The 22,327-nt window shown below is 42.1% G+C and overlaps 1 protein-coding gene across 15 annotated transcripts in view; it reads left to right on the top strand.

The window, feature by feature from the left end:
• ANKRD44 (ankyrin repeat domain 44) overlaps positions 1-22,327 on the top strand; it is a 95,645-nt gene that overhangs the window by 61,504 nt on the left and 11,814 nt on the right. For 9 of the 15 annotated variants that reach the window (XM_021289789.2, XM_065069926.1, XM_065069938.1 and 6 more), the window contains 14 exons: positions 638-716; positions 2,180-2,294; positions 4,328-4,410; positions 5,655-5,772; positions 7,953-8,021; positions 8,636-8,776; positions 11,017-11,100; positions 12,049-12,160; positions 16,105-16,176; positions 16,666-16,867; positions 18,827-18,905; positions 19,969-20,086; positions 21,088-21,304; positions 21,844-21,931. In XM_021289789.2, coding sequence (XP_021145464.1) covers positions 638-716; positions 2,180-2,294; positions 4,328-4,410; positions 5,655-5,772; positions 7,953-8,021; positions 8,636-8,776; positions 11,017-11,100; positions 12,049-12,160; positions 16,105-16,176; positions 16,666-16,867; positions 18,827-18,905; positions 19,969-20,086; positions 21,088-21,304; positions 21,844-21,931 — 1,577 coding nt within the window. The remainder of the gene's footprint in view (positions 1-637; positions 717-2,179; positions 2,295-4,327; positions 4,411-5,654; positions 5,773-7,952; positions 8,022-8,635; positions 8,777-11,016; positions 11,101-12,048; positions 12,161-16,104; positions 16,177-16,665; positions 16,868-18,826; positions 18,906-19,968; positions 20,087-21,087; positions 21,305-21,843; positions 21,932-22,327) is intronic. The other 6 variants (XM_065069929.1, XM_065069927.1, XM_065069936.1 and 3 more) reach the window with 3 other exon arrangements.

Raw genomic sequence — 22,327 nt, 5'->3', positions numbered from 1 at the left:
AAAATGAAGTTAGGGATTGTGCTTGCCAATGAATGCAAAGCCTTATGCCAAGAAACATGAAGTGATGTGAGCAGTGAGCTGGTAATTGCTGTTTTCTCAGCTCCTCGGCCTCCCCAATCTTATTTTCTTTAGAACCAAAACATTGATCTCTACTTACCGTACCTTTCCTTTCAGATGCCTTCCCTGTTTTCTCATTGTCTTTTGTAGACATCCTATTTTGGATTGCATGGCAATTTATTAAACAAAACTCTTTAATATAGTGGCTTTTATTCTGAGATGCATCTAAAAATGCAGATTGATAAACAGGGTATAGTTCTTGAATCTCTCAGAGACTTGTACACAGCTCTGTGGTTCCTTCGCTTGTCGATATTCCCCTTGTTGCAAGGGTTAGGGAAAATAATGACTGAATGGGAAGTGTTACTTAAAAATAATATTCAAGAATAATATCTGGAACTGTTTAACTTGTATGCTTATGCCTCCTGCATTTACCATCGTGTACAGATTCAGTCCTACAGTCTTTTGAAGCCAGTGGAGGTTTTATCTGAAGAATAGCTGTAGGATGTTGAGCTGAGAGACTTCAAAGTGTTGCCACCGCTTCACAGGCTAAATGATTGTTTTTCTGTTTTGTTTCTGTTAGAGTAAGGATGGGAAGAGCCCTTTGCACATGACAGCCGTCCACGGCAGGTTCACGCGGTCGCAGACCCTCATTCAGAACGGTGAGTTTCTGTGCCTGTTTAACGCCTCTCCAAAAGATGGGGCATTTGCAAGGTTGCAGTTGTCAGTTGTTCTGTCCCACTGTGCCAAAGTTCTGCGCTGAGAGCTGCTTAGCGCTCTGTCAACTTCTGGCTTTGAGGTGCACTGACAGCTCTCCTTCCAACCTGTCATCACAAGTTCGGACTTTGGTTGTTAACAAAATCCCATTTTCCTCCAGCTGATGTGTTGTGATTCTTAACCTGAAAACAAGACTTCAAAGCTGTGCTTAGGTATTTTTTTTTTCTGCTGAGAAACAGGCAGAACTTTCTTCCTGAAATTATTTAAAAACTAGAAAAAGAAGAAGTTTCTAGCTGTCCTCCCTTGGGAGCAGTGATGCTCTTAGAGCTCAGGCTGTTTTCTCTGCCCTCCACTCAGCAGCTGTGCCTCTGTCACCTCCCTTAGCTCCACACCACACTGCTGGCTGCATTACGTGTTGGATAAATACTCAAGAGAGTGGACCAGCACCATATCGTTTGTTCTGGCATAGCCAGGATTCCCAATTATCAGTCACCTATCAGGTTCTCTTTTGTCCGAGAATACTACAGAATATAACAAATGTTATCGTTGGCAATAATAACAAATATTCTTGTTGGCAGAGGCCTGTTTCTGATTGACAGAGGTTGCTACTACTGATAGTTTACTTGTGCTTCCCACCTTTGGCCGCTGTACCGGACAGGATGGTCTGGGGTTTGTTGATTGGTTACGTTTTTTGCCTGTTTTTCAAAATCCCAAACTTGGAACTTAAGTGTGAAATGTCGAAGATGGCTGAACAGTTAGCCTTACATCTACACGAGGTCGTATGTTAAAATGGAGGTCTTCAGTACATCCTGCTTCCTTCAGGTCATCGTGCATTGGTGTCATCTCTCTCTTTGGCAAAACAAAATAGTAATAATAAAAGGAGTTTGGGTAAACTGGAAGGAACTGTACTTTAATGCAATCTTCAGTTGTTTAGTCAAATATACTGTCTGACTTACAGCTGGCTGCTCTCTGTTGGATTTGTGTGTGAAAGGACTGACAGTTTGGCATCTGTCCTTAACACCTCTCTACTCTTCTTCAAGTTACGTGCGTTTGGCTTTCATAAAGTATTCTCACAGCAAACTAGTGGAGTATTACAATATTGCAGTGTTGGTGCATAACTAGTGGAAAAACTGCATTTGGAGACTAGCAATAAATGGATTGTAGTTGAAATGGAAGGTGTAGGGAGGACAGTAAGATGAGCAGTAAGTCTGAATTATGTGCTTGACCATTTTAGGTCATCCTGTTCATTTATTTTCACCATTTTCCCCCACTGCTGCAGTTGCAGAGGGAGGTCAAAATGCTGCTGGCTGTGGCTGGACTGGTTGTGCTGCAGAGACAAATAACATTTGTGGTCACTGGTTCACGCTTCATCTTTCAGTCTTAAACTGTATGAAAATGCCTTTTGCAGGAGGGGAAATCGACTGCGTTGATAAGGACGGTAACACCCCTCTCCATGTGGCTGCGAGATACGGACATGAGCTTTTGATCAACACCCTCATCACCAGCGGAGCTGACACTGCCAAGTAGGTGGCTGAAGCGGAGCTGTTTCTAATGATCAAGTGTTATGTCCAATGCCTGGAAACACAGTTCTCCTCAGGTTCTGAAGTGTGAAGGTTAAAATTGATAAGCAGAATTGTACTGTACTTCAGTGGGTGACATGGGGCTAAAATACAAACGCTTGGGAAACACGGAGGAGAAGGAAGCCCTTGTAAAGTCCCTGTTGTGCCAGCTTATGTGCTTACAAGTGGTACAAGTACTGCTGCTTTTTCCTAGAGCATCAGTCAGTCCTGGAGGCAACAGCATTTGAAGGGGAAAATGTGTGAGTGATGGGAGGAAGCAGTGTGAACGGCACTGTAGAAGCGTGCCGCTGGTTAGCAGGTGCGCAGCTAGTGTACTTCCATGGAAACCAGCCAAGGCGTGCTGGGTGGAGATATGCAAGTAAAAGAAGAAAAATATTGCTTTGGATAACTAGGTGGAGGAAGAGATGGCGGGAAATGCATGTAGGAAGAAGCTCAACAATAGAGAATGCGCAATGTTTGCTTAAATAAATGAATCCACAGCAAAAAGTTTTGACCTGTTCATACAGATGCAGCAGGTTGGTGGAGCTTGAGCTGTTTCCTTCAAAGAAAAGGCCGTCAGATTGTCTTTTAGTAGATTGACTCGAAGATGTAGACGCTGGCACCAGCAAAATTAAAATTGGTACGGCACCATCAGTCACTCCTTAGTAAAGTGAAGCAGCAAGGACAACACATCTAATGTGAAGACAGAAGAAGGATGAGCCTATGGATTCTGGAATGAATTTTATTTTTAAAAAAAAGCAAACAAAAATTAGTTAAACACATATATGTGTAAAATGTTGGAGAGGGGAAGGTATCTTTATAAACATCCAAATTCATTTTTGTCTAAAGCTTCGTAGATAATTAGGATTTATGATCTTGGAGAAAGACAATTTCCTTTGTCTTTGGGTCCGGATCCGCAATCCTCTTCCATGAGGGGATCAGACTCTCCCATCCACAAATTGTCCTGCAGAAATGAAGGGCAGATGTGAATCTACCTGCTATTGTTCAAGAACGTGTCATTTTTCAAAAATACATCTACTGAAGCAGGCAGGAGATGATAATCTTGTCAAGATAACTGGTTGCAGAGGCTCCACGTTCATGTGCAATTGGAGGGCTGCCAGTAGCATAACGTTTCTAAAATAACAAGATGCTTCACACAAAACGGTGCTGAATGCCAGAAGCTAAGATGTGCAAACCCAGAAGTCTCCTAAGACAGTAAACAGCGGCACGCTTAGGGACTGAGCCACGATGATTCGCTGATATTAATAATAGCTGCGGAGTGCTCAGCTTGTTTAAAAACTATGCGGTTGCCTGATACGGATTTAGCCTCATGCTAGGTGCCTGTCTTTTCTTTTTTACACAGCTTGCCTGCTCTGAGGAGTTTATAATGTAATAGAGAAGAGGGTTATGTGTTAAAAAGGGGGAAAAAAGTGAGGGAGAGCTTGAGGAGAGTAGCTGGAGCGAATGGGAAAATTGGATGTTTGGTTCCTAGGATGTGGGATGAAAACTGTGAGGGAGGGGAGAAAAGGAGGCTCTGAAAACCCACATGAGAGTCATCTAAAGGATGTTAACTGTAGGAAAAAATGGGTTTCAGAAGCAACACTGAGAAGATTTCAACATTCACTTTAACCCCAGAACGGCAGGTGCAGTGTGTGTAGCTGATGCAGAAGGTTCTGCATCCCGCAGCAGGGATCTGACTCCAGCAATACCTGCTTTCTCGCTTCCCCCCTTACCTTGGCTTTCGCCTGGAATTTTTAGAAACCTTCCTACCACATTCTGTCCAAAGCACAATGCTAAAAAATGTTGCTGCCTTGGAGTATTTTTAACTCCTGAGAAAGCCGGTAAGGAAATACAGATAAAAATAACGCGACAGGAAGAATCTTCCTTGAAAAGGATCACAGATTCTGCCTGTGCGGAGGGAGCTTTTGATGCGTTGTGTCTGTGTGCAACCCGCGTTTTCGCCTGACTCTGTGTAACGAGGCTGTTGTGCCTTCCAGGTGTGGGATCCACAACATGTTCCCGTTACACCTGGCAGCGCTGAACGCTCACTCCGACTGCTGCAGGAAACTGTTGTCATCGGGTGAGTAAATCCCGCAGGGTCTGTGGGGCTCCAGTAGCGTCTGTGTCTTTTTTAATACTTTAATACTCATCGTTGTAAATCGTCCCGATGAAAGGCGTCCCGTGCTGCTGTGTTCGGCCGTACGGGAGCGTGTAAGGCTTTCCTAACAGCATGTTGATACTTCTGTGCATCCTGTGTTCTTCATGCCTGAAGCTCTTTTCTTCTGACAGTTTCAGAGAATTTAGGTGAATTCATCAGGAGGAGGGAGGAAATTTAGGTCCCTTTTCCAAACTGCAGGAATGTAGGATACTGGTTTGTTTTGCTATCTTTTCCCCAAAAGAAATAATTCAGGAAATTATCTCCTGGGGCCTGCGCTGCACTACATCATCAGTATTTCCATCTCACTGATGGTGATGTGTTCTAAATACAGCACAAGTGTGTGTCTGAATCCGGACAGACCGAAGGAGTGGGGCTGCCCAAAGCCTGTGGGCACGAGAGGGGAAACGAGGGACAGTGTAGTGTCAAGAGAGCGGCTGCAGGATCTCACCAGAGCCCAAAGCAGAAGCAGCAAGAGTTTGCTGACACAACCGTTTCAAATGAGGCAGTGTTCAGGTGCCAAATCCTCAATTCTTCTCCACACAAGAGTTCCCATGAGCTAAACATTCACAAGGTGGATGGCATTCTTTTTCTGGGAAATCGCTTCATTACTTACCATGTAAAATCTCCTACAACTACTTTTTCCCCCTAAACTTGAGTCACATGCCCTGTGACATTAAACCGTAGTGCTTTCTGGCCTTGAGCACTAGATCAGGAAGGAAGAGAAGCAGCTCTGGGTGACCAGAGTCAATACTGCCAGGCTTCTATCTCAGTCAATATCCCTGTGTGCTCCTGGAAGCCTCTTTCCAACCTGAAAACCACCCGCAATAAAAATGCCCCTATTTCATGCTCAGGCTGAATCTGTGGGTTTTGCTCATTTCTTCGTGTTTTCCGTCTTTTTCCTCCCCTACTGTCGCAGTCCTCTTGATGAATATCTGCCTCCTAAATGCCTGTCACATGGTTATAAATAGGGATGTGGTGCAGAGCTGGATGTGGAAATAGATGCTCGTCGGCTTTGCAGCTCTTTTTATAGAGCCGCCAAAGCGGAGCAGCTGCTCGCCGTTCCCCTGACAACCTCTTTCTGACTGTAGTTGCTTGCATTCTGTTTTTTTTGCTTTTCCAACTAACTGATTTTTCTGTCTCTGCGATGTTTCTTGTGGTTTAACTAGGACAAAAGTATAGCATAGTGTCCTTGTTTAGTAATGAGCACGTGCTGTCTGCAGGCTTTGCCATAGACACCCCTGACAGTTTTGGAAGAACGTGCCTCCACGCTGCCGCTGCAGGAGGGTGAGTCGCTCTGATTGTAGCTCTTGTTAAATTGTTTTGAGGCTTCATTGCAGATTTGGCGCCAGCCAACATGACTGTGCCATCCACAGAAGAATTTAGAGCGGTCCGAGGGAATCAAAGCGGTCTGATGTCAAATTTGGGTCACTTGAGGCTGTTTTTCACCACTACCCTCATGTAGGGGTTGCTTGCAAAGTAAAGGAAATCATCATTTCCTACAGCAGAGCGAGTGAGGAGCAGGAGTTATTCCTGGTCTCCACTTTTGGACTGTGTGCTTGGCCGAAAATGCGACTGCACAACAGTGCCCATTGGATTGCAACCCTGGAGTCCAAACGCAGCTCATCTCCCTCTGGCCCATTTTTCAGGCGCAAGTTTAAAAGTTGCTAAAAGAAAAGCCAAGAAACCAAAACAACAACAAGCCAAGCCCAAACCAACCCCCAACCTCCACATTAGAAAGTCAGAAGACGGTAATTCTCTCAGTGTGATGCATTCCTGCTAAGTGCTGGGAGGCCAGAAATGGAAACAAGTGAAAACTGAAAGACGTCAATTTAAGTTGTAAATGTTGCATCCAGTTAGTTTAAGTATTTCCCAATAATTGTCAGTGGGGAGCTGTGAAGTGAACCTAGCAAAAGGACTAAGAACTTGGCAAGCGTTGGGTTTTGACTCTTCTGTGCAGTAGTTTATGGCTCAGAAACCAGCTGAGATGGAGCCTTGGCCGCAACCCAGCTTGGATTCCAGCTTGGTTCTGACATGAAGAAATGCTCATCCACAGCAAATACTTGGCAGTCTTTCTGGAAGTTGTTTTTTCTTCTCAGTGGACCAAAATGCATATCACAAAGTTTTTGTTATTACAAAAAATAACCCCAAACAAACACAAAAACCTAATAAAACAGATGTCAATGCATTATTATATTACTCTCCTTGATACTTGTCTCACATTAATAGAGGAGGTATGACTGTTGCTTGGATGGAAATTATTATAGTGTAGCTCAGATGCTACCGCTTCCATAAGGCTGCACCCCAAAAGAATCATAAAAACAACCTGGAAGGCCTAAAGACAAAGAGAGGCTCCAGAAGAAGCAAAAGTGGCTCATGAAAATAACCCGTATTTTCCCAGTGTTTTACTACAACCGTCATCATTAACAACTGTTTTTATTTTTAGTATGTTGTGGTGAGGGTTCTGTAGCTACTTTATGCAACAGCAGTTTAGAATAGGGATGAACATATGCCAACATATTGCATGTAGTCTTTTTTTCCCTGGGGCTGGAGCTATACAAAAGGTATTGGTTTCTCTCCTGACATATGCCTGGTGCTCCCATTACATTAATGGGAGTTGCACGGGTGCGAGGAAAAGAACGGACTTCAAAGGTCTGCTCGTCTGATTGTGAACACAGTTGATTTATTTATTGCCCTTTGGAATGCCAAGGAGTCTTGGAAAGTGCTGCGCTTCTTGACATCATTTTCTGGCACGAAAGATGTGAGAATTCATCTGGTTTATTTTCTATTAAAAATCACCTGGCTTTAAACAAGAGGAAGAAGCCGCTATGATGTGGTGAATTCTTTCAGCAGATACAAAGCGATGGAGCCCAACTCATCCTCTTATGTAAATGCAATATTGATATGTCAGTCACTTGAAATAGCGATGCCCCTTATTCCACAAAGCACTTAGAGACACGCTTAGATCTGTCAATAGTCAACAGATCATATGAGAATAAACCTCCTGTGATTAAATCTAAGTAAACAGGATTCGAGCAAAGTGCTTGCTGTTGAATGCTTTGCTGAACGGGGGTGGATTTCGTTAAATGTCACCTCTTCGTTATTAGACTGGCATTTTACAAGCTCGCAACAACTTTCCTTTCAAGTTCTCTTACACGGGTTGAGTGTGGGAAGCATTCGAGTACAGCTCCCATTGAAAATCTCCAAACGCACTGAATTCCGATCACATTTAGCGTGCTCTCGTTGCAATTTGTTTCCTCTTCTGCAGAAGAGAACTTGGAGGTTTTCTTGGAAAAAATAGGTTTTTAAAGCTTCGTTTTCATGGAGTTTCACATTGTAGTTGTCTGTACCCTGTTTCTGCATGGCAAATAATACAAAAATAGAGTAACTTTTTTGATTTTAGGGAGAGGGGGCAACACAGATGTAAACTTCTGCTTTGTTCATCTTCTGTTTTCTTGTCTTTCCAGTAATGTGGAATGTATAAAACTCTTGCAAAGCAGTGGAGCAGATTTTAATAAGAAGGACAAACGTGGGAGGTAGGTAAATCATGAAGCTCATTTAAAAAAGGAGAATAAAAAGAAAGAATCTAGCAGGCGGGGAAGAAAGACCTCAGTCTGGAAATCACATGTTCTCTGAAAAATGACAGTGAAATAAAGCAGGAGTTTGGCTTTCCCTGCAGAACTCCTGCTGCTGCATTTCAGTGCCAGACAGACAGGTGCAGACTTCATTAAATACATAAAAGCCATCACACCCTCTTGAGTTTTCTGTTTGAAAAATATCACGGGTTTTGGGGTATTTTTTCCCCCTTCTTGCTTCTCTTATTGCCTGAATTCTTGTGCTTTTGTGCCCGGGACAACACCTGGGTTCTGATGGGAGGATTGCTGCTATTTGACGTGTTTCCTAGAGGTTTTTTGTTCTCCATAGGACGTGTTGCTGTGAGTGTTGTTCTGCCAGCTAAACGAGATGCTGCAGGAGCACCAAAACTTCCTGTTAACGTGATATTTTGTTAAACTTGCCTAACTTTAGATTTCAGCACAGGAACATAAGGCGCTGATACTCCCTGCTGGACATCTGCAGGAATTAAGATATATCGCTATCCTCAGTGGTGCATACAGGAACACGAGGTAACAAATTGTCACTTATGTTCCAGGACACCTTTGCATTACGCAGCTGCAAATTGTCATTTCCACTGCATCGAGACACTGGTGACAACAGGAGCCAACGTTAACGAGACAGACGACTGGGGCCGCACCCCTTTGCACTACGCCGCTGCTTCCGACATGGACCGAAAGTAAGAAAGCCTGTTCGTATTCCTCGTTCCGTTTGACGCGTTTTGCCAAATCAATGTCATTCTATTCTCTTTGTGATGCTCTGAGCCAAAACCCCAGTCCTGCCAGTGAAGGAATGTCCCTGCAGTGGATGTGTAACTCCACACGGAGTTGCTCTGACTCTTAAACCAGATTTTCAGAGGATGTGGCATTTCAGCCCTGCGCTTTACCTTTGATGGAACGCGCTGGTTTGCAGCCACCTTGTCCTACCCAACTATCTTCCCAACATTTTGTCTTCTGTTTTCTTCTGTGTGGTTTCCTCACAGGAGTAAGCTCGGAGAATTTTCTGTATCTGCTTTGTAAGTCCCTCAGAAGGGTTGGAGCGAGAGCCGGCAGCAGGGGAGGTGTTTACTGGGAACTGCTGGCTGTTCCAACAGACTGTTGGAAAAGCTGGGATAGATCTACCCATCAGTCTCTCTCCACCAGCAGAGCTGATAAAAATGCTCACCCGGTTCAAACAGGTTGCTTTATAGGGACTTTAAAAACAGAGAGGCCTGGGGAGTATCCCTTGGCAGAATGCAGTGCTGTTCTTGTGAGAAAGGGGGAAAACAGCTGCAAAACCTACAGATCCTGTGGTTAGAGACTGCAATTTCTAATTCCCAGATAGTTGCATATTTTGGCAATCTCCTCCTTATAACATACTGTATAAAACAGACTCAATTACTCTGTTAGTTCTCTCTTAAAACTGTTAGCGACCTGTATTTATTTTAGGTCATCCCATGTTTCTCTGTCTAACTCCTTTAGACACTAAGGAACTATTTTTTTGGTTTCTTGTATAGAGAGATCTGGTAAAAACATGTCTGGCTTCTTCCCAGCAGAATACCACCTCAACACCACTGCAGGAAAACTTCAGCTTAGCTTTATGGCAGAGCTTTGGATGCCATATCAGACCCTTGGGAGCTTCTTCATCATTTGCTGTGGTTATACTGATATAAAAAACGTCTTCCAGTTTGAGATGTTCTGGAAGAAGCCTTGTTATATAGATGAAATGCTAGTTGCAGTCTGTGATTTTATAGGTCAGCATATATATATATATTTTTCCTGCTGAATGGCAAAAAATTCCCAAGTCAGGCAATCTCAGTCTAAAGAATATTTAGAATTATTCTGTCGAGAGAGTCTTATTTTGGGATCTCATCGATTTGTAGTTAACTGAAAACAGATGCAGGTAGGACCTGCATTGCACAGGAGTACTGTCTATGAGCTTACAACGTTAATATTCAGGGGAGTTATTTTATTAGTAATTAATGAGTCAGTGGACATCAGACAGACCCTGGATTTGTAGAATAACCCATTATTGCCAGCACTCACAGGAAGAACAGCAAATCTTGCTATTAAAAATGGGAAATTTCATATTAAAGAAAGAATGTGCTCTTCTGCGTTGTGCAGAATGCAGTCTGGAATTTGTGTGTTACATTGGGATTGAGATTAGCAAACTGTCCTCCTGCAAACCTTTCAAGCTCCTAATCCCTGGTGACAGCAGTTTGTAAATGTACTCAGTGTTAGCCTCGGTGGCCAGGAAACGTCAAAACACAAGCTCATGATTGTAAGGTGACAATCATAGTCTTCTCCCTGCCATCCATCCAGCTGGGAAGCAGAGGTGCCAAAAAAGATGCAGGTGTGCAGGGTGTGATGATGTGCTGGGCTCTTTGAAGAATCTAGAGAATCTGACCTGGAGGTTCACACAGTGTTGCTGAGATATTTCACAGCAAGTGAGGAGGGGCAGCAACCTGGCTGCTGCAGATTCAACAGAGACCAATTTAGTGTCACTCATTAGAGTTCCCCTAAATCTGAAATGCTAGAGAAGTACTAGCAGGTTACTGTCGGAAGAAACAAGCTGTAGTAATCCTGAGTTCCTCTCCACAAAGGAAACAAAATGCACAACATCGCTGCGGGAGAAACAGAAGGATTCGAGAAAGTGATTTACAAACTGTTTCTGATAGAAACCAGAATTAGCACGTTTGGTTGGTTGTTTTTTTTCCTGGCACTGACTTGCGGGACAATAAACGACCGTGTTGTAGTTGTTTCCATAGCTTGCAAAACTGCGCACCCGTGCAGTACACTCATTTAACTTGGATAATTCTTATTGTTGGCTGGAGGAGGTCAACACCTTGAAGAGGTCATTGGGGATGGGTGGCAGACTGCGTCAAAATCAGTGGTGTGATGTTTGGAAAATAAGTTGCATTTTTCTGTCCTCTGTGCTAAGAAGAAAGAATATTTTAGGTAACTCCCATGAAAATGCTGAAGAACTCGAAAGAGCCAGTGAGATGAAGGAAAAAGAAGCTGCATTGTAAGTTTGGTGTCGATGAAGCAGTTAGACCTCATTTCTGGAGAATGCCACTGCTCTGTGCTGCGGTTTACCACTCTGCTTTGGCTCGTTCATTGCTCTGCTAAACACAATGCTTGGCTCTAATGAGGGCTAACCTAAAGAAAAAGGCTTTGTGCTCTTCTCTGTGCACGTAGTCCCTAATATCTCTGTTTCTGTGCTGGTTGCTGTTTCTTAGTTAAAAATATACTGCTTCGGTAATTTAATAATTCTTTAGTGTCATGAACTGCCTTATTTTAATGCTTTGTGCTGAGTTTGTACGTTGCACAAAGAAGCAGCCAGTGGCTAACTCAATGCATTTATTCGCACTGACTTTTTCATGTAGCTGCTTCGTGATGGTTCTTTGTTTTAAAAATCCCCTTCTTCACATGACAGCCTCACATTCACTACAAATTACAAACTATGGAAGCAAATACTAATAACAAAGTTATGCTAAGTGGCAGGAGCTATAAAGCGCATAAGGGATCCTTTGAAAAACACGGTATGAAAAAAAAGCGTCAACAAAGAAGAAAATATATTTATGTACGGAAATTAACTCAGTTAAGTCCTTATTTTTCAGCTTGGCATAGTGCATGTTTGGAGGGCAGCTGTTTGATATATGAGTTTTATGTGAGCAGTAGCAGTTCTAGGCTGCTTACATCACGGTACAAAGTTGTGTTGTTTTCTTTCAGGCTTTGTAATAGGAAAGAATTTTGTAATCTAGAGTAGCCACAAAAGTTAGGTTGAAGATTGGACTGTGGATTTTCTGTTAAAAAACACAGTGAATGTGGGGAGCTATTGGTGAAAAGTGATTGGAGGCGCTGCTAGAAATAGAGAATGAGCTGCCAGTTCTCGACGCTACTCCTGGTTGCAGTGAGGGCTGAGTGTGTTAAATACTGTGAGCTCGCGTTTACACTGGTGAATTGTCCACAGGTGTCTGGAGTTCCTGCTGCAGAACGAGGCCAATCCAGCCATCCAGGACAAAGAGGGGTACAACACCGTGCACTACGCTGCTGCCTATGGGCACCGGCAGTGCTTGGAACTGGTGAGTGCTCAGGCAGCTCTGGAAGGCTCTTATCTGCTCATATATATGTGCACACATTCGTGTTAGCAACTGTCCTCACGGTTACTATTTGAGTTCTTTGGATATTCACAAATCTGTGAAAATCTGCAATATATGCAACCAGGTATATCTTAAAAACGTGTTCACCTTGACCATCCAGTCCTTGTTCAACAAGCTGGTGCTTAAATACCGTCTTTGAGTGGAGTTTATGTATGCTCAAATTATTTTGAACTGTGACCCAAATATTCCCAGTGTGTGGATGTGGCAGCATTAAGGTTCCAGTATAGGTTGGGAAATTACATATTAGAGAGTAGTGTAGGGGAAAGGGACCTGGGGGTCCTGGGGACAGCAGGATGGGCATGAGCGAGCACTGGGCCCTTGTGGCCAGGAAGGCCAATGGTACCTGGGGTGGGTTAGAAGGGGGTGGTCAGTAGGTCAGAGAGGTTCTCCTGCCCCTCTGCTCTGCCCTGGGGAGACCACACCTGGAATATTGTGTCCAGTTGTGGCCCCTCAGTTCCAGCAGGACAGGGAACTGCTGGAGAGAGTCCAGCGCAGGGCAACAAAGATGATGGAGGGAGTGGAGCATCTCCTGTGTGAGGAAAAGCTAAGGGGGCTGGGGCTCTTTAGTTTGGAGGAGACTGAGGGGTGACCTTATTAATGTTTATAAATATATTAAGGGTGAGTGCCATGAGGATGGAGCCAGGCTCTTCTCGGTGGCAAACAACGATAGGACAAGGGATAATGGGATCAAGCTGGAACACAAGAGGTTCCACTTAAATTTGAGAAAAAACTTCTTCTCAGTGAGGGTGACAGAGCACATTATCTGACTTGCAAACTGCGTTAACAGTTTTTTGTCAGCTGCAAACCTGCCGTGCCTTTTTACCTCTGGTGAAACAATAGCAGTAGTGATAAAGTTACCATAATTAAGATTAACCTTGTGTGAAATCTAACTTTTTTTTTAATATCCTGGACCTGAATGATCAGAAATTGCATCTCACAAGAAGCCAAAAATTGAATTTGGGAGATATATGGTATGGATTTATACAAGTTTATAACTTGTTAAAATAAATGTCATGAAGACGGGTATTGACTGATCTGCTTTGATGTACAGGGTGATTCAAAATTATTGTGTCATGTATAAATAGGTTTTAATGGTTTTAAAAGAAAAGCTTTAATTAGAAAATTGTATTGATATTCATGCTTTAGTAAGAACACTGCGTGCTCTTTAGTGGTTTATGTTGTTTGGTTCTTTGTTGAAGAGGCAAAATACTTAATTATTGAGAAGGAGCTCTGCATAGCATGTGCTACTTTCACACCACATTAACCCGCGCTGCCTGTTAGTGCTGCCACAGGAGAAATCCTGCAGCAGGTTACGTCAGGGTCACTACAGCTGGGAAACCGCGATTTGCAATTACGCCAGGGCAGCCCCGGCTCAGAATTTCAGGTGGGATGTTAAGCCTTTTTAGCTCCCATGAAATATCAGTGCTTTTTTGTTGCTTGTGGCAGCGAGTTTGCCCTTTCCTTGTTTGGAGCCTGTGGGGACAGAGGGCTCTTCTGCTGAGCCTGCTGCCCCTTTGGAACAAGAGCAAATGTTGTATGGATTTGAAGGGTGGATTTACAGAGTAACCTCCTCCTTTTATGCCTGATGAAAGAATTAGCTCCTTTTCTGCCTAATGGTAATTTGAAATAACTGAGATGCTCTATTAAGCCTCTTCTTTTTCTCTCCAGAGCTGAATTTCAGAATGTATTACAGTCTATAAGGACAATCATAAGATCTACCTTGACTCATTAACTGGCACATTTGAGTAAAAAAAAGCGAGGGGGAACCCCCCCCCGGCCATATCATCCCATATAGTCTTTTATTATAACCCCAGAATAAAATCTCTTATGTCTGTAAATACTCTTACTGTATAAATAAAATAAAGTTGTGAGAACTGTAAATGTTATTAATCGCCACACAGAACTGGGGGAGAGAAGACAGTTTATAATAGCAGCTGTGCAGTGCTGTTGGTTTGTAAAAATAGATCTGAATAATTGACATGTTTTATCTTACTTTGCATCTCACCCCTGAATCATTCAGGTTCTTGTTTCTGAGCGTGAAGAAGACTTTACAAAATCATTACGTACAGTATTAACTGTTATGGGAAGTGAAAGGGTCGCGCTGGGAATTTCCAGGAGGCAGGAAGAGAAGTAAGGGTGTCCTTACCTTTTAAAAGCTTCTAATCTAACCAGAGGGAACCCTGCGCCCCCATTTCACTTGCAGTGTCTCTGCACGGGTCTGACATCTGCTAAAACTCTGTGGACAAACCGATAAGTAAAAATGCATTCAGCTAAAAGACATAATTCCCATGGCATGAGGAATTAGAAATCAGAAATGCTGATTGTTCTCCAATCAGCCACCAGTAACTGTAGATTGTTCGTAATTCAGGTTTATTTGTCTGTCTTCAGTGAAATGCGCTGTCGGGCTTCTAGCAGGCAGGGATGGATCGCAGGTTTTGGGTGGTAACTTCACCTTTTTCAGAAACAGATGCAACTGCAGGTACATTATGGAGCTAGAGCCCCACAAAGACACTCTGTTTTATGTATTCTTTTAACAAGTATATGTAATTTACTACAAATGCGTTTTTAGAACCATAGAAACACTGGTGAAACTGGAGAATTTGCGTGGTTACTTGGACCTGGTGGTACTTTCTGTCTCTTCGAGCATGATGTTTGTGCTTCAGATGACCTTGTTTTAATTGTTATGAAGCGGCGCTTGACAAGGCGTACTAAAAATTATTAGTGCTGTGTCTTTAATCTTCCTGTTCTTGCTCTCCTTTATAATTTCTCTTCTTATGTTGTCTGGCTATGTATCTGTGAGCTACCAGGTTTGCCATCAAATTCTTGTTTACGCTTGACTTCATGATGGAGACATTCAGCTTCATGAGTAATAAGCTCATTAAGCCTGGTTTGCATCAGCCTAAGCTGCTTTATCTCTAAGCCATGGAGATGCCTTTTGTGAGGGGTTCTCCGATCCCACAATTTGTTCCTTCAGAGCCTTAATTTTGTCCATTAGCCTGTCCACTTCTGACAGGTTAAGAAAAGTATTTCTACGTTAAGATTTTTGATCCTGGAGTTTCAACAGGTGATGATAAATGTAATTAAAAGTGATTACATTAGTCTGCTGGGCTGGACTAAGAGTAAAGGCCAGTATTAGGCAGGCAGAGGAACAGGCTTAGTGCTTGGGTTTGTTTTGTGGCATTTTTGTAGTTTTACTCACCGGAGAAAATCAGAATGTATTCATGTATTCAGAGCTGGCTACTGCTTCATCCTGTTTATAGCTGTCTTGTGTAAGCCAAGAGCAAGATTTTAAACTGGAGGTGGCTCCACATGGTAAGACCAAATGTGTTTCCTAATCCTGCCTCAAACCTACTGCAAAACTGGTGTACAGCTTGAGTTTTTTTGCCATAGCTGCAGGTATGTGTTAAAATCTATATAATCTGTTAATACACACGCCCACTTGCTTATGAGTGGTAATTGCATCAGCACACATTTCTTTCGCAGTCCTGATGTTTTACGAGGCACAAAATACACAAATAAATAAAAACGTTTAAATTTCTAGCTTTTCCGTAGGATTTAGGTTAGTGACACTGCAACAAGAGATTTGTGACACCTTATGCGTTATTAATACTAGCTTGTGTTCCAGTTTGATTTTTGGATAAATTTGTCCTCAATGTAGGTCTATTAAAGACTGATTTGTTACACCAAAAGTTCAGGCACACCTCCAAGTTTGGGATAAGCCATCATGTAGTGCAGGCAGGTCAGCTCTGCCCCTACCATAGGCTTTCACTGGCCTCTTTGGAGAGTTTTATAGTTTTATAGTCCATGAGAATTTACCTTGTCTGATGCAATGATGTTTTAAAGCCTTTTATTTTCTTTCCCCCTAGCTCCTGGAAAAAACCAACAATATATTTGAGGAATCAGATTCTGCAGCTATGAAAAGTCCTTTGCATTTAGCTGTAAGTATGAGATGTGCAAACTGTTTGATCATTATCTCCTCGACTCATTCCTTAATCTCTGTCTTTGCAGCAGGTTTAATCATAGCCTTGTTTTGAAAAAGCTGGGAAGGGATGTAGGCCTAGATGTACTAAAACCAGGTTCTTACATAAAACATCCCAATTTCACAGTTCAGTTGCAGCCATCCTGGAGTGTCTCTGACATTCATTTCAAGCCCTCCCATATATTGGGGTGCCTGTGGTCATCTGTCTCCAGGTCTGGTGGTGTTGACACCAGTGTTGACACCTGGACCCAGAAAGCCAGCAACCTGCACCAAAACGGGCTTAGTTTCCTGGCTACAGTCTAATTTGGGAAAATCAAGTAGAAGAAAGAGTCATAAGAAATCAAGAAAACTGTGTTATTTCTGCTGTGTATAGGAGACTGCGATAATGATGGATTTTATGTTTGACGTGAAAGTCTTTGGAAGATGAGAGTTGTGTTCGTATTTCTAGGCCTATAATGGTCACCACCAAGCCTTGGAGGTACTTCTCCAGTCTCTGGTCGATCTGGATATCAAGGACGAGAAGGGCCGCACTGCTCTGGACCTGGCGGCGTTCAAAGGACACGCAGAGTGCGTGGAAGCTCTCATCAGCCAGGGCGCTTCTGTCACCGTAAAAGACAACATCACCAAGAGGACACCCCTCCACGCCTCGGGTGAGCGTGCGCTTCTGCCATGCTTGTGGCCTCTCCTCTCTTTCTCTTCTTCTCTTTCATTTCCTCGGTCTTTTTTCCTCTCTGTTACCACCTACTCTTTAAGATGCGCGATGTTTCCCCTCTTAATGGTTCTTCAGCCAAAAAATCAAGGAAAGAGAGAACACTTGCCTCACTGCTTCTCCTGAGGAAGAATGGTTGAAAATACAGGTATGCTCTCATTGGTGATGAAATTGTCCTGGGGTTCAAAACATTCAACTTTTTGCAAGGGCAACACTGCAGAAGTTCACCCCCTTTCAGACATAATCCTCTTCCTGAGATAGCTGGTGAACGTGCTGTTGCTGCGGGTCTGCTCCATTCCGCATGTGTTGAGTGGTAATTATGCCGTGTGCATAATTAACTGGAAAATGTGGAGTTTGCCATTTATTTAAAGGTTATTGTTTAATTTGTACCTGTCAGATAAATACGCAGAGATGCCAAAGGAAACGTTGCTCCTCTGACTCTTCATCGAGGGGCTCAGTACAGCAGAGCAGTGACCTCTAGTGAGAAGTAAAATTCAGACTTCATTGGATAACAACTATTTTCTAGGCCAGACTTAATTGTCTTTCTGTTTATGTTTTAATTTTGCTTAGATTAAAATGAATATACCTCTAATATCGGTTTGCTTTCTGTGCATGATCATACAAGTGCAACCTGGAAGCATAAAGGTCAAACAGGCTATTATCAATTTTGTGTGCAGTACTGAAGAAAATAAATTAAAACGTTAGATTTAAAATCTTATAAGATTTTAAAAATCTCCCAGGGATGCAAGCAAGATGTTCTTTAAATCTGCAGTTAAACAAAATGAGTTGTGTATTTAAAAAGGGGGAAAAAAATAGGCAAGAAACAAGAAGGCGCTGCCTGCAGAAATGAGACACGAAAGAAAACATGTACCTTAAGAAGGGAAAATACTGCACAGACAGGCTGAATGTTTGACCTCTTAGTAAAGGAAATATATCACTGTCATGAATTTGGAGGTTTTAAAACGGGAGACAAGTGCACTTTGGATAAATATCTGTTAAGCCAACACTTAGATCAAGAGCTATGCAGAGTTCTGTGGAAAGCAGCTCAGGAATTAAACTTTTAATCTCCAAGCATTATGAAAAGCCACTTGCAATCTGATGATTTTTATTACAGTTTTGTACCAGTACATTTTGTTTAGGAGTGTTTTAGCAAAGAACGATGCCACCTATCGAAAACTCGGTGTGGTGCCACCGTAGTATCCAACGTTTCTTATTTGCAATGCAGCTGTAGGAGGTAAATCAGCACATTTTGAGAAATCAACCAGAGTTCTTGCCGAATCAATCCCTGGCTTGGCAGTGCGCGTTTGCACCCACAGAAGTGAAAACTTGCGTGTGTTTCCTGTGCACTGCAAGGAAACGAGCAGGCGTATGTGCCCCCCCCCCAACGTGTTTGCCTTCATTCCTGCTCGTTACACAAGCCCAACCGCAGAACACGATGCTTAAGGAGACCTGACGCGGGGGCTGGATCGCAGGATTCTGTAGAGCTCCCTTCCCTAAAGGCGTCGGTAGCATAACTAAAAATGTCTTTTATTTTTCTGAGTAGAGCAACTAAGTTTATTTTTGGATGAGTGATTTAAATGTGATGATGTCCTCCCATTTCTCTGCCCGAATGATGTGACACAGGTGGTGTGTAGGTAACTCAGTGGTGAAAATCAAGATTTCTGGTTTGCTCATTGAGGATTTTTATACGGAAGAGAACTAATCGTCACCTTACTGAGGTTGGGGGGAAAAAGAGCTCACCGTTTCATCAGCACAAATTAAAAGCAAATTGTGGGAATATTCATTTTTTACGTCGTGGAATATTTTCCTTCTTTATAAAGAAATTTCTTATCTGTATGCTTTCCAGTAGAAAACTATCAGAAATTAAACATATTTTAATTAAGCATTTTTTTCCTTATAGTCATAAATGGCCACACACCTTGTTTACGGTTGTTGCTGGAAGTTGCAGACAACCCTGACGTGACAGACGCCAAAGGACAGTAAGTTTGCTTTGTGATGGTTTTCTTTCAGCTCCATGATTCAAATCACTTCTCAGATTTCGTATAAAAAAGCCAGGGCATTTATTTGAAATACTGTATTTTCCGCACCTCTCCTTCTAGAATTTGGCAGAGATTACAAAGCTCCCATTCAGTTGATCTAAGCCATGTGGAAAGGATTAGTCATTAAGCTCAGCCTTTGCTTTGTACTTTAAACAATTTTTCATAGATGCTGAGGCCAGATTCAATAAAAACTAACAAGGTCTTGAGATGCTTCTATAGAGTCTTTTGCCTTCTAAAACATTTCTATTTCAGGGTTTAGTTGGTATATAGGGCTGGTTCAGTGAGACAGAATGTTTATCTGAGGTGACACATGAATCTGAGATGTCCCTACAAAAATTTCACTTCTCATTAAGTGACAGTGATATCGGGAGAATAAATTCTATTTTTAAAGTGAAAATATGAATGGTTTTAAAAACTCATTTGGGGTGGCTGGAACATATCTGACTATGCATATAATTTTAAATGGTATTAGCCTTATCTGGAAATGGAAGGAGAATAGATCCCTTTCAGAAAAAAATAAAGGAAGATATTTTAGTCCAAATTTTGGCTTGAATATTTTCCTCATGTCCCTTCAGCTCCTTTAGGCAATTGCAGCATTTGCAAAAGAAACGTTTTGGGTGGTTGTCATCTTGGTAACTAGCAGGGACATTCATTCACAACACTTGGGTATTGGAAAGCTCATGTGTTGCTGGAGGTGACAATAATTGTAGGTTATTAAGATTGTCTTGAATGATGTTGCTCTGTAAACTGCTTACAAACATGTTTGTTTCTCTTTCAGTTGTTGTAGTTGATTGTTAAACGTCTCAATGGTTTCATACAAAAGGTCTTTGCTTGGGTGTTGTGTAGATGAGTGTGGTGAAAGAACCAGGTTTGTGGGTAGGAACAGAGAGAAATGCAAGGCTTCCTGATTTCTGTATTCCTTTATCTCAGCAGTGGCAAGTTGTATGTCATTTTATAGCTCCGACTGTTGTGTGCTGTTGGTTGTTTCTGTTTTTTTTTCTAGAACCCCGCTAATGCTTGCAGTGGCATATGGGCACGTTGATGCTGTTTCTTTATTACTTGAAAAAGAAGCATGTGTAGATGCAGCTGATCTCCTGGGATGCACAGCTTTACATCGAGGGGTGACTTCATTTTTATCATTCTTAATTATTTGTTTTATTGTGGCTACAACTCACCTATGAATACAGAGATATTAAATGTGGGGAATACTGTAAACGACTGGAAACCTGACCAAACACAGTCACCGTGGTAAAAAGCAGGACAGATCTGCTCTAAGTAACACTCTGCTTTTGACTTTATGTCACATTCACTTAATTGATTAGATGGAAGACTGATTAGGCCAGTTTTTCTTGGCTCTAGGCACTTGCAAAAGCAGTGACTATTCTTTGGACAGAGCACCTTATGAATTCTGAAAACAATCTATTTACAAGAACTGCCCAGCAGTTCTTTTCATTTTTCTTGGGGAGGATGGTGTAAATAAGTAAGCCTTAGGTTTTGATCTGGAGGCAGTGCAACTCAAGGCAGATCTCATCTTTCTAGGAGTCTGCTTCTTATCCGATATGAAGTTGATACAAGAGATGATATTTACGCAGAACTTTATGATAACTTCAGTGAGCAGTTCAGCTTAGGAATCCAACACCTTCTGTAATAACAGCTATGGCATAACATTTCTGTTCTGTATTGGTAGCAATACATGAACATGACCAAGATACCAGAGCTAACCTATGGATGACACAGAGGGCACTGATGGCAGCTGCTTTTCCTATTTCTGATGATATTCTTGGTATTTTTTAACTTGGTTCTTCTCTCACATTTGTACGTGGTTTTGAGAAGCCAGATGCCGGTTCCCTGAACCACACCCCTTGTTCACCTGTTCCCATAGTCTTAAACTTCTCCTTGCTTTAGTGCCTAACTTAGTGGAGTCTCCTTGCACAGAATAGGAAGCAACACCTTTGCAAGACAGTACCAAATACACATTGGTGCATCTGTTATCATAGGTACTCACAGGAGCAAAGGAGCTTTCATCTCTGCCTTCTGAATCCCATCCAGGCCCTTTTGTGTTCACAGGCATCAATCATATTCTGTATTATGTCAACCTCTTTCCTCATTTCTTTGTTATCAGATCATGACTGGGCACGAAGAGTGTGTTCAGATGCTGTTAGAGAAAGAAGTATCTATTTTATGTAAAGACGCCAGAGGCAGAACACCTCTGCACTTTGCGGCGGCTCGGGGTCACGCCACTTGGCTGAGCGAATTACTGCAGGTAGCACTTTCCGAGGAAGACTGCGGTCTGAAAGATAATCAAGGTTACACACCGCTGCACTGGGCTTCTTACAATGGTGAGGTTCTACCCGGGGACTTCTGCCAAGTTCACATGCGGCCTCAGCTTTAGGGAACATGATAACAAAGCAGCCTAACATTTTGTGAAGCTCAAAACGAAGCCTGGATCTACCCTGTTTCCCCAAAAATAAGATGGGGTCTTATACAATTTTTGCTCCAAAAGATGCTTATCTTTTACATGTATAGCTGCCTGGACACTATTTAAATTGACTTTTTAAATGAACTGTAACTAGGGCTGATTTTTGAAGTAGGTCTTGTATTTCGAGCATCCTCAAAAATCCTGAAAAATCATACTAGGGCTTATTTTTGGGGTAGCTCTTATTCTTGGGGAAACAGGGTATCTTGCTTCCGCTGTTAAAAAACCTCAAGCCAAAAGCAAAAAAACCCCCACCTGTTTATTATTTTATGACGTAGGAGTTCATATACACATTGTGCTCAACTTTGAATTTAGTGTTAAACTCTAATCTGTATAAGCCTCATATGGATTAAGTGAATGACTTGCTTTGTGCAACGCTGTGAAATTTCTGGTCTCTTACAGGTCATGAAAACTGCATCGAGGTACTATTGGAACAAAAACCTTTCCGCACATTCTATGGTAATAGCTTCTCTCCATTGCACTGTGCTGTGTAAGTAGAAATCTCCAGTAACAAATGCTTTAGGATAGGTCTGGAAAAAGTAGCAGTATGAGAAGAAAGCTTTATTTTTTTCTGTTTTTAGATTATTTGTGAATAAGTTTAAAGCTGGTCATAAAATTGTGCTTATAGTAATACTCCTGCTGAAAAAGTGGCACAATAAAGTGGTTTTGCATAAATTTAATACATTTAGGCTATTTGATGGAATGCTGACGTGCAATTAAATAGCTGCATTTCTGCTTCCTTTTTTGTTTCTTTTCACTTGCTTACAACTAAAGACCTGTGCCAAATTTAAAATGAAAACATAGGTATGTGTTAGCTATACTATATGTCCAATACTGTTACTAAATGCTGTTAATTTTCATAATGATATGAGACAAATGGACAATA

Source organism: Columba livia, chromosome 7 (genome assembly GCF_036013475.1).
Source record: "Columba livia isolate bColLiv1 breed racing homer chromosome 7, bColLiv1.pat.W.v2, whole genome shotgun sequence".
In the NCBI taxonomy this organism is placed as follows: domain Eukaryota; kingdom Metazoa; phylum Chordata; class Aves; order Columbiformes; family Columbidae; genus Columba; species Columba livia.
The sequence above is the reverse complement of the archived record's forward strand: the minus strand, read 5'-3'. Positions and strand labels throughout refer to the sequence as shown.